Source organism: Pogona vitticeps, chromosome 2, assembly GCF_051106095.1.
Source record: "Pogona vitticeps strain Pit_001003342236 chromosome 2, PviZW2.1, whole genome shotgun sequence".
NCBI classification, from domain to species: domain Eukaryota; kingdom Metazoa; phylum Chordata; class Lepidosauria; order Squamata; family Agamidae; genus Pogona; species Pogona vitticeps.
This window is the reverse complement of record NC_135784.1, coordinates 275,792,888-275,805,771: the sequence shown is the minus strand read 5'-3', so window position 1 is coordinate 275,805,771 and position 12,884 is coordinate 275,792,888. Positions and strand designations below refer to the sequence as shown.

At 39.2% G+C, this 12,884-nt stretch overlaps 1 protein-coding gene across 2 annotated transcripts in view; it reads right to left on the bottom strand.

Moving 5' to 3' along the window:
• The window catches only part of FCHO2 (FCH and mu domain containing endocytic adaptor 2), a 104,705-nt gene that overhangs the window by 53,718 nt on the left and 38,103 nt on the right, over positions 1-12,884 (bottom strand). For both annotated transcript variants that reach the window (XM_020790236.3, XM_020790237.3), the window contains exons 7-8: positions 11,790-11,888; positions 10,916-11,012 (exon numbers count right to left, since the gene is read on the bottom strand). In XM_020790236.3, coding sequence (XP_020645895.3) covers positions 10,916-11,012; positions 11,790-11,888 — 196 coding nt within the window. The remainder of the gene's footprint in view (positions 1-10,915; positions 11,013-11,789; positions 11,889-12,884) is intronic.

Genomic DNA, 12,884 nt, shown 5'->3' with positions numbered 1-12,884 from the left:
TTAGGTTGGCTTTTCAAATATGGCAAAAGGACAGAGATGCTGTCAAGATGTAAACAGATGAACAGGATTTTAGCCATTATATGCTGCAGGGATTAAGAATTATACTGCTCAAACACAGGATACAGCAGTAGCAGTTTTATTCTGATATTAAACCCGAGTATAAGTGATTTCTGGATCTACCTCTTCTCATGAACAGCCCAAATTACTAAACTTAGCAAAATCACAATCCAAACTATGTGTCTATAACAATGATCTGTTGCAACAAACAGATGACACATGACATAATAGATATTTACACTGCAATTTTTCAATATATATGTATTAGACAGATAGGACTCCTAGTAATAGGAATGGAACACAGCCTTTAACTGGGCCTGTGGAACTGAGCATAGACGTACATTCTGGCTTACGCAACCCCAAAATGATCTCTAAGTAGAGCCTTGCACACAAAATGTATTATCCTGATATACAGTGGTCCCTTGACTTACGAACGCCTTGACCTATGAACGTTTTGAGTTATGAACAGCTCTGTTCACAAAATCTTGCTTTGACTTGCTAACGGAGCTTTGACTTACGAACAGAAAAAAGGCTGGGGAAAAGGGAGGGAAATTCAAATAGCTAATTGTAGGTGGCGATGAGGCTGCTTCTTTGTAGCTCTTTTGCCTGGGCAGTTAGAGAGTGCGCAATCCGAGGAGGTTGCCTGCTAAGGTAAGGTGCTGCTTTATACTTTAAAAAAACTGTTCTGGGTATTTTTGCTGCATGATTTTCAGCTTGGGGGATTATGTTTCCGTGCTGTGATGGGTCTTGGGTGTGTGTGTGTGTGTGTTTTGTTCCCCCCCATTTCCAATGGGTCTCGGGGGGTTTGGTTGATATTGGGGGGGTTTCTCCCATTTTTGATGTGTCTTGCATGCTTTTTGCTTTGTTCTCTTTGCATTTCTGATCTGCTCTGTTTGTTTTTGCAATGCTTCATGCATGCTTCCCTTGCTTTTTTGCTGTGTTCTCTTTGCATTTCTAATCTGCTCCATTTGTTTTCTGTGCTTTTGCAATGGTTCCTGCATGCTTCCCTTGCAAATCAGAAAAGTTTTTGCAAGGGTCTGTGCTAGCTTGATTTAAAATGTGTTGGTGTAAAATGGGTGAGTTTAAAATGTGTTGGTTTAGCATGTGTTTTAGACTCCAAACTCTCCCCCTCCCTCACTGTCTTCTCTTTCTCTCCCTGTTTCCCTCCTTTCCTGCCCTTTTTAAAAACCTATGACGTCATCTTAGGTTAAAGAAAGAAAAATTCTCCCCCTAGTGGTAGAGGACAGATTAACCGGTTTTGCATTAGTTCCTATGGGAACGAATGCGTTGGTTTACAAACCGTGCCTTGACATAAGAACAAAAAACAGCAGGAACAGATTAATCGGGTTTCAATGCATTCCTATGGGAAATGCTGCTTTGACTTAAGAACACCATTCCAATATGGATTAAGTTCATAAGTGAAGGCACCTCTGTATAGTGTCTTATAACGTATATGTTCTTTTCATATATCCAAGGAAGATTTGCCTCTTTAACAGGAAGGTCAGAAGATAAATTTTTAACAGGTATAAGCATACAATGGTTGAAATTCTATTGTTCAGTTCCACATGTACAACAGTCATGACCTCAGCAGTAGCAAACTGTCATGGATTAAAGGGTTCCTTCAGCAATTCTGGGGTGCATGTGACTTCATCACATTGTGCACAAGCCATGTGTACCCCAAAATTGTCTTTAATGAGTGGTGATTTGCTGTTGTTGCTGTCATCCTCATTGCACTCACAGAGCTGTGTAACAGGATTTTCACCAATGATGACACAACTTTAACAATACATCTAAACTGGAAACTGCATTAATGAAACATCAATACTGAATACATCATTACACTTAATTGAGCATTGAGCTCCCTTCAGATACTATTTTGTTTGTTAGATACCAATGGTATATTTCATCTCAAGAAAGATAAGTCATCTTAAAATTCAGTCTTCTTGCAGTATCACCTGTCTCCTAATTAATCTATGAAGTGGAACTAAAGCCTTTGAAAACAGTGTTTCACCAGTTAGTGGAAGACCAGCGTCATGACTGGTTAACTAACAGGTGTTCTAACGAACTAGACAGTCCAAGCTTGACAAAGCAACAGGCACAGAAAATTTTTAACATTCATTTTAAAATACTCGAGTGAGAAATATTAAACACTTAAATAGGGACAGAAAAACTGTACACTGAAAAATAGTTTTATACTAGATAATCAGCATGCCTGCCTTCTTAAAATGCATTAGGAACATTAAACTGAAAATTAAAGTAACAAAAATATCAGAATACTCTAATTTTATTCTACTGGAAATACTAACCAATCCATGTTACAACCTGCAGGTTTAACATACTATTGCAGTAACATGGAAATGTAAGAAGTAAGTAGTGCACTCCACTTTCAAGTCACACTAGTAAAACTACTTGCAATTACAAATATAATAGTGGACAGTATGCTTGGTTTTAGATTAAAACAAAAGGGCTCTTCCCCCTCTGGCACTAAATCATGCATGAAAGGAGGACAATTTTTTCAAAACTGCATATGCCTCACATGCTGCTTCAAAATGGCAAAGCTTTGCGTGTCTGGCTCAGTGCCAGTTGACAGCTCAGCTGGATGTCAATGCACATTCTGATCCCCCTTGCAGCGTGTCACTTCTGAATTGTTTCCGCAGTAGAAAGTTTATTCAACCTTTTTCTCAAATGCAGCAGACCGACTATCATTCTGCTATTTAATCATAGCAGGACAGGTTATTTTTCTGACAGCACTAAAGCCAGAGAGCAATTCCTAATGAACAGCTTGATACAAGTGGAATTTCGACTGTTTTAGCCTCAATTAATTCTGCTGTCAAAACAAATGATTGCTCTTAGTACTTAGATGCTAAGCTGGATCACAAAGGTCAATTCTGTGTATACAAACACACAAGCAATCTTTTTGTTGCTAACATCTGATGCCATTTCTTATCAACAAAAAATCGAACTGAAAAATCAAAAATACATATGAAATTCTAAGTCAATAGTATCTTTTAACAGTAGCACTTATAATTACTCATAAATAAAGAACAAAACACCTCTACACAACTCCTTTGCTATATGTAGAGTTCCACATCACGGAAAAAGATACAAGTTTATCTAACAGCATAACATAGGAGAGAAATATAATAATGTTTACAAATATTTATCTTGACAAGTATATCATCTTAATCAAACAGCACACTGGAAAATCAAAATCAGACTGATTTATGTAGTATTTTTCATTTTGTCAGAAATGAGACTTGTACTGTCCAGAAGATAAATATATCAAAATGCACCAGCCTACTGTATATTTATGTTCAAACTTTCTTTAGCATGAAATGTTCTATCAGAACTAAGAAGGGATGTTTAAAACATTTTATTTTTCCAATACAGCACAGTGCCAGTATGTCTTCAATAAAGACATTAAATGGATAGAAGTAATATACTATACATTTCAGCAGTACATATAAAGACTATTACAAAAATCTGAGAAAATAAAATAAAGGCATCAAGGTCATATAAATAATAATTCCCATGAAGCAATAAAAAAACATGTTAGCTATGATAAACTCAAGTATAACTGCTTTCACTAAAAAAAAAAAAAATTAAGTCACACAACGAAACTTTTACTGAAGTCTGGATTAATTTCTACACCTTTCTGTTATCTATCAATAGTGATACATTACATTTTGAGACACCAACAACATAAAAAAAGAAGAACTTGGAGCAATGGACCTCAAGAGAAACTTAAAGAAAAATGAACATGAATTTGAACAGAAATTTAAATCCTTGGTCTGTGATTGTCTTCTAAAAGCCTCATATGTAGTAGGCATTTTAATAAGGAGCCTCATTACATTTTTACAGTAGCAGAGGCATTCTTCCTGTGAATGGATGAATTGTAAATACAGTGGTGCCTCGCTTGGCGATCGCTCCGTTGAGCAACGAAATCGCTTAGCGATGGACTTTTTGCCATCGCAAAAGCAATCGCTTTGCGATGGTCCCTATGGCGAAATTTCGCTTTGCGATGATCGCGGGGAAGCGATCATTGCAAAGCCCCCATTTTCAGCCAGCTGATCGGTGATTTCAAAATGGCCGCCCGCTGTATTTCCTTGCTTAAGAGGCAGCAAAAATGGTGGCGCTATGGAGGATTTTCACTTTAAGGTGAGTTTTTAAGCCCATAGGAAAGCATTAATCACGTTTTAATGCATTTCTATGGGCTTTTTAATATCGCTTAGCGATGAAATCACTTAACAACATTTTTTCCGGAATGGATTAACGTCGCTAAGCGAGGCACCACTGTATACATATAGTCCTTTTATACTCCCCTGCTCTCCATTCCTCCAGACAAAGCTGGAGGATCTTTTGCATTATAATCCAAGCTCTATCACAGTAGTCTTGCTAAAATTTTATTGATTACTTCTACAATTCTGATCAGTTCTCTGAATGTTCTATCTGGACAACACAGATTACCAACTACAGCAGACCCTAATTGTCTAATCACATAATTATACTTTCAGACTGCTCAGTCCTACCGTTGTTATTGTACAAAAAGGAAATTATACAATGCTTCCCATGAGGCCTAGATCTCCATGGGAGGTGTAGTTCCTTGGAGAAGCCCTCTAATACAGCCTAATGGGCAGTGAAATAAGAGCTGAGCTAATAGACACAAGCCTCTCAGGAAGCACTTGGGTAAGTTTTCTTTCTGAATTCTACCTGGAGAATTATTGGAAAATTCTACGAATTGGGAGTCCAAACAACAACAACAACAGATACATCCCTATTTGTGACCTAAGCACCTTTGAGCTTGTCTTGTGGTGGCAGCATGTATGTGTGAAGATGTGATGATGACCATTTATTGAATGGATCTGAAGAGAAGCCAATTTAAACAGAGTCCTCTGCCACCTTCTGACTTACTAAAGAACCACAGCAAGGTCCAGGTGATGGCTTTAATTCAGTACTGTGTTGTATAGAAATGTACTTATTTTTTGATGCAGATTTATCAGAATAAAAAGGTATTAATCTTTATACCTATTAGCATAAGATCACACATCTGCACCAGTTGCTATAAAATAGTAAGAGTGATTTTTCTTATCTCCACTCTCTTCATCAACCAAAAGTTCTTCTCCTTTTCCTATCTACACTCCTCATCTGCTCGGGCAAAGAATGCTCTACTGCACCTTCACCTGCCAAAATAAAGAAAATCAATACCTATTTTTAAAAACAGAAGTAGTTGTGCAGGAAGCTGCACAGCTGCTTTCTCTATAAAAGCAAAGTATGGAGAATAGGCAGGTGAGAATGGGTCTCCCAATATAGCATGAAAATAAAGTATGAAAGCTCTTTCTGAAACTGAGAGAGCAAAGAACAATGGGTTGCTTTGGTAACTGTGGCTCTTCCAGTAGGCATCAGTGAACCCACACTAATGGGTTCTGCACGTGCACAGAGCACAATTTGGAATTTCCTAGAATGGAGCTGTAAGGCAGGAGGTCTGTTCCTACCCTCCAATGTGCATGAGCAAGCGTGGCTCGATTTGAGCCCCTCAGTTCTTTTTTTTTTGTCCATAACCAGAGATTAGCAATTTTGAACATCTCTCTTCTCTCATCTTACTGAGCCAAAAGATGTGTGTTTATTTTTACTTCATTTTATTTGTCTTTATTACCATTTTTATTAGTTTTCCTTCCATTTACTGGTGATCCTATTTCTTCCAAATGCAAAGCTTTTTTGAACTCTTCCTTGTGGGCTTTGCCTGCTCCTTTGGCTTCTGGGGCCATTTTCAAGAAGGTCTGCAGATGCAAGATTGCCCCCAACACCAGACAGTCTCAATACTTATTTTGTCTTGGGGAGCCCGAACTCTCAGACCTTATTCTATTTGCTGTGGCTTTACAAAAACAAGACCTGAAGTTGTGCCAATCTAAACTATGGCTAGCTCAGTGGTTTAGAATATCTGCCTGCACAGCCAGAGGTTGGGAGTTCAATGCCCTACTGTGCCTCCTTGACAGGGCTGGACTCTATGATCCAAAGGATCCCTTCCAGCTCTGCAGTTTTAAGATTATTATTATTTGGGAAAAGTCAGTTAAAGTAACTTATCAGGTGGAAGAAAATAATCCTCTCCCTACTACAGTGGTGCCTCGCTAGATGATGATAATCTGTTCCACTAAATCGCTGTTTCGCAAAATCATTGTCTAGCAAAAAGCATTTCCCCATTGCAATGCATTGAAACCTGTTTAATGCATTCCAATGGGGAAGAATCGTCGTTGTTTAGCGAAGATCAGTCATAGGATAGTTGCTTTGCGAACCGCCAATCAGCTGTTTAAATCGCTGTCATGCAAAGCTTAGGTCCCGAAAACACCTGTTTTGCAAGCCCGGAGGGAGCTGTCAAAATCGTCGTCTAGCGAAAATCGGTTTGCAAAACAGGGACCAAACATTGTCCAACGAAATTCCCCCATAGGAATCACTGTTTTGCGAATCGCTATAGTGATTGCAAAAAGCCAATGTCTAGCGAAAAAACTGTCATGTGGGGTAAGTGTCTAGCGAGGCACCACTGTATTTCTGTAACTATCTGTAAGAAACCCTTTCTAAACCACTAAATAGTAGTTGCAAAACTTACAAGGCAGAGTGCAACAGTCTCCTTACTATCCAAGTCTTCAGTAAAATGTGCCTCATCACCTCCAGTACCAAAGAGTACTGACTATATATCCCTGCTGGTCTCCAACCACCATGCTTGCAGTCAGAACTTTTTTTGCACTTTCCACCTTCAATACCAGGGCAATAACTAAATGCTCTGATTCAAGCAATACTGAGGCCACTCTGACCAACAAAAATTCAATGATGATGACTAAGACTGTGCCGTTCACAGTCCTGTCTTCTTCCTGGCTAGGATCACCAGTGCTGATTTTGACTGTCACAACATTGCTACCGGCATCAGGGTTGATCTTGGTTCCAATGTCCTTGTCTATTCAGATGCTGTTAGATTCAATGGAGGGTCCTTCACTACTTTCTCCAGAGTCCTCATGCCAAAGGCCATTTGGAGATCAGAAAGGTATCAGAGAGTGAGATATCTGAACATACATCTATATGTTGTAACTGCACCCTGCTGCCTCAAGTCTTCCCAAGTTATCCTTGTTCCTATTTTGATCCATGACTGGAAACTGTAGGTGCTTTGAAACAACCGGGTTTATCAAACTTCAACAAGGTGCTTCCACAGGAACATTAACAATGAACACAGGAACATTCTTGCCTAAAGTTAGCTTGACCTTCTCATCCACAAACTCCCTTCTTATTATTTCCGTGGACTCAGCCCCTGCTCCTCTTTATAGCACGGCTTACTTGTCCTGTGAGGAGGCTTTCCCTGTCTTCCATCTTTTTCTCGACTAGGTGAGAGTTTCCTAAACTTACCCCTGGGTACTGGACCAGGATACTGAAGTGACAACTGAAGATCACTTCTCTTCTCTTTTGCTCTCTCCTTCTCTTCCCTCCCATTCACCCCAAAAGGAAGGGTTTCTGGGGAGGGGGTTGCTAATTATTTTTTTATTTTGGAAGGCACATGAGTCATACCAATGAGACAAAGTCACATACACCCCAACATAAAAGAGGAACTTTTTCATTAGTCACAGTCTGATGCTGACAGTGACATAACTCCTGCTGTGCTGGCACAGCTATGCAAGATGATACTGGCTAAAGTAATAAAAACTTCTACAATGAACTCTCACAGTGTTTGTAATTTACATGGCTGTCCATGCATTATCTCCAAACAAAACAAACTGACAAATGCTATTTTGTTTCAGATGGATCAGTTTTACTCTCTCTCCATTTAACTTGGTTTATTATATTCTCCATAACTGGATCTCTCACATTAGTGTTATTCTGGACTAACTATGCAAGAGGTTTTTGATCAATAACTAAACTTGACCTTAGATAACATGAAATGTGATAGCCTTAAAGTTAATGTCTAAATTGAATCACTGGCTCTCCGAGATCCTCAGATAAATTATACTTTTCTCTGTTGGTGAAGAATAAAATTAAAGTATGATTTGGATTAGAGATGGGCACAACATCAGTTCAGAATTTCATACTGGTTCATACATGTGGTGCATTCCTTTCCGCCACCTCCCCAGCTAATAATCCACTCACTAATCACAACATGCTCCACTCTTCCTCCTCTTCGGCTGTTTGACCTGTCCCTGCCAGGAGCATGAGTTTGCATGTCCTGCCTCCTCGTCTAAGTGGGTGATCAGCCAAGGAGATGGGGCAGGGAAGCCTATGCTCCTGCCAGAGATTGGTCAAACAGCTGTAGGGGAGGCTGAGTGGAGTGTGAGCCAGCTGGTGAGTGGGGGGATCCAGTCAAGGAGGCAGGGGAGTGCAACAGTCCCTCTGAACCAATGTTCATGCCCATCTCTACTTTGGATCAACCCACTGAAAACAATGGAACAAATTAGTCCCTTCTCTCTTGTCCTTTCAAACAACAAGCAAAGACCTTCCTTCTTTTTCAGAAAGTGTTTCAAAGTGTTCAAAGAAATGGTTTTTAATATATTTTTAGAATTATATTTCAGATTTATTATGTTGTTTTAATTGATTGAGAGTTGCTTTGAATCACATTTACTATAATTTAATTTGATAGTCATGAGCAAGGTAAGTTTCACTGGCTGAAACCCTCTTTGTGCATGTTCTGCAGCATATGACATCATCAACCACGACAATTTTGGGGGAATTAAGCATTTCTAAGAGTCCAAAGATCCCAAGCAATGCCTTTCCTTGTCAAGAACCTGTGGGAGCCAAGGGTAACGGTAAAGGTTCCCCTTGACATTTTTAGTCCAGTCGTGTCCGTCTCTAGGGGGCGGTGTTCATCCCGTTTTCAAGCCGTAGAGCCAGCGCTTGTCCAAACACAGTTTCCATTGTCACATGGCCAGCGTGACTAGGGAATGCCGTTTTACCTTCCCACCAAGGTGGTACCTATTTATCTACTCGCATTTGCATGCTTTCGAACTGCTAGGTTGGCGAGGAGCAGGGACAAAGCGACGGGAGCTCACTCCATCACGTGGATTCTATCTTACGACTGCTGGTCTTATGATCCTGCAGCACAGGCTTCTGCAGTTTAGCCCACAGTGCCACCACGTCCCTGGGAGCCAAGGGACCAGAGGGCAAATCTTTAATTGGTGGTCCTGAGCTGACTAGATAGGCGGGATATAAATAAAATAAATAATAATAATAATAAAAATTGCCAATGCCAAGGTGATTTTACTGTTGACTGCAATTTTCAGCTCTGTTAAAAACATAAAATATGTTGAAATAGAGCTCTAAGACCAAAAGGTTCCAAGCCTAAATGTGGCAAAATGGAACTGAAGGCTGAGGCGGGTGGAGCATGCGCGATAGGGGCAACTCTAAACTTTGTTACTTTTCTACAAAAGCTCTAGAAGATTCCGAGAGGACCAGCGCAGGCGCTGTCAAAACCCTATTGTGTGCATTCACAGAGGCCACAAAGAAACAAAGGTTTTCATCTTCAGTGTGCCCCTGAATTCACACTTGAGTCTGAATGCCCAGGTTTTGGCAGCAGTCCCGAGGTTTTTTTCGCACTTAAAATTAGTGTTCCAGTGGTGCCCATTCCTGAGGATGTCTAAACTGGCCACAGTGACATATGCCCTAGTTACACACTGTATGGATTACTGTAGTGTGCTCTACATGGGGCCATCTTTGGAAAATGTTCAGGAACTTCAGCAGGTCCAAAATGCCACTGCCAGATTATTAACTGGAGCTGGTTAAAGGAATCACCTAATTCCTGTTACAACAGCTAAAATGGCTGCTGGTCCAATTCTCGGCATAATTCAAAGTGCTGGTTTATACTGATAAAGCCCTAAATGGACTGGGCCCAGGCTATCTGAAAGACTGCATCTCCCTTTATAAGCTTGTCTAGGTTTTAAAATGTTTACAAGAGGTCTTTCTGTTCCACCACCCTTTTAGGTGCATATAGTGAGGACACAAAAGTGAGCTCTGGAACTCCTTCTCATGGAATGTCAGGCTGGCCTCAATCTTTGCTGTGCTCCCACAGGTGTGCCAAGTCCATTTTCTGTCCAGCCTTTCTGCTCAGCTGGTATTCAGAATTTTAAGTTAAACGGTCAGGCGCCAGAGTTTTATTCAAGAAATAAAGATGTTATTGTGATCCATTCTCCGGAGTCTCTACGAATATATTATTTATTCAAAGTATACATTTAGGGTAGACTGTATCATTAAATTAATGTTTTAAACAGTACTGATTTTGTTGATTGTTCTAAGTACCCAAAATATGCGGTATAAAATTAAAATAATTCTACTGAGCTTCAGGCAATTGAATCTTGAAATTTTTTTAAAAAAAGCTTTACAATTATAAGTACAGGGCAGAGAAACCAACACAGGAAAACCTAACTGCAAAAGGCTTTATCACATCTCACAAAAAGTTGGATCATGGTGCAGGACCAAATGCTGGACTGCTGGTATTGGAACAGTGAGCTTCAATGAAAGCTTCCCACTACAACTCTTCAACAGTAAACACTCAAAACCCAACTTTGCAGGACTGAAAAACAATCCTAGTTACTCCAAGAGCTACAGGAGAGAGAAGAGGGCAAGAAAGAATATCACACTGATGTGCAGCAGAAATGCTATGTTCAATTTCAGCCTAAATAAATAAACATGAGGCTTAGTTCCTTCAGTCAGACAACATTCTGAAAGGCATTGTACACACATATAAATCTTTTAATGCATTACTACCTAACAACCAATAAAAAGGTACATGCATAATCTTGCCTATTAAAGAGAAGTGCACGGATACACACAAATACAATGAGAGCTGAAGTGTAATTTTTTAAAAAAAAAACATTTAACGTGAATCTCTTACCGGGTTTCTCCTTGCCTGTGCCTTTTGAGTCAGCAAATTTTTGTATCAAACTTTCAACTGTTGTGTTTGCCATGTTATTTATAAATTCTTCATGGACCTTTGAGAAAGAGAACATTATTAAAGACAGCTTGATTGAGTGTGGTAACGGATACACATTACCTTCCATAATACGCACTTTTAAGCAAAAAGTGTCAGATTGGGACTTGGCTAGGACTCAGAAAACCATTAAACTAGCCCCGTTCTGTTCTGTTTCATTTTCTTTACCACAATCTTTATAATGGGCCATAATCTGCTGTCGCCTAAACCAAGCTGAGGAGTCACTCATCACTAGTGTTAAATGAACTTATTTCTTAGCTGAGTTTTTTCTTTTTCTCCCCCCCCCTTTTTTAACCAGTGCACATACAGAGTTCCTGTATAATGAAAAAATAAGAGAAATTGAGAATGTTACCGAAATATGATTTATTTAATTTATATGCTACCTCTCTGGTCAGTTACCCTAAAAATAGGTGGAACTTTGCTTATAATGTGTAACATTAGCAAAGTAATGTGTAGAGTATACTGCAAAAACAAGCAAAACAGGGATATGTATGGAAGATATTAAAAACCAATACATCACCATTTGCTTATTAACATACTTTTATTTCTAAACTTTTCAACATTAAGACACTAGAAGTAGCAGCAGCACAATCTATAAGTTCCTGAAAGCCTCCTGCCTCATCACATTCATCCAAAACTCATTCACCCTCCCTAGGCAACTAATTACAACAGATTAAGCAACAATTAATTATAGCATATCAGTAATTTCTAAGGCCTATAACATTCAGATAAATTAAACATACTCTAATTTGTAACAGAAATTACAAATAAAACTTACCTCACCAATTTGCAAATGAACTTCTTTTACTGTATTTGAAAAGCTCTCTATAATTTCTTTCATGTGGAAAAGATGCATTTCTTCAATATCTTGAAATTTCTGCACCATAAACAAGATTTAGTTTACAACAATGAAAAGAAAAAAAAACAACTTACAAGAAAACAGCACCTCAGGTGGTGAACATACAAGATTTGGGTGCAACGTTCCCTCTAATTTTTGGCCCCGCTGCACAGGAGCCTTGCCCTTTGCATGTGTGCACGGGGTGTGTGTGTGTTTCCAACTGAAACTGGAACTAAATAGGCAAGCACACTGGCATGCACACATGCAGCTTAGATGGAATGTTTGGGGTGTGGTCCAGTAACAAATTTCCTTTCACATTTGGGGCTACGGAAATGTCAGCAAAAATGAAGACTTTCTTTTTAAGCCTTGATCTTAGTTCATCCTTGAACTGCTTACTATAGGAAAATATTTTCAATGATGACAATGTCACGTTAAAACTTCTACTGACTATTAGCTCCTAAGCAGGAGAAATAGTAGAAACAGGAGCAACCATACAATCGAATGCACATATACACTCACCCACAGCCACATTATTTTCCTATGATTTCTAGTATTTTATTCTAATATGTCATGTTATGGATAGATGTGATAAAGAATGAGAAGGAAAATTAAGTGTGATGTAAGACAAAAACCTTTATTTCTGAATATGAGAAATATCTCCAGATGTTTCCTCCCCAGATTTGTGCACTTGATGCCCAAAACCACTAACAGAGGTTAAAGCTGCAGAAAAACATGAACAAGCTCAGTCCTCAACCTAATACTTTCCAACTACACACAACATCTCAGTACAGTGGGGTCTCGACTTACGAACGGCTCGACATACGAACATTTCGACTTATGAACCGCTCTCGTAGGAATATATGGACTCGACTTACGAACTTAGATTCGAGTTACAAACTCTTTTTTTCCTTTTTTTTAAAGCTAAGTCATCTTAGGTTAAAAGGAAAAAAGAAATAAAATATCCCCCTCTAGTGGCAGAAGGCGGAATAGCAGCTTCCCATTAGTTTCTATGGACGAAAAGAGCAGATACGGATT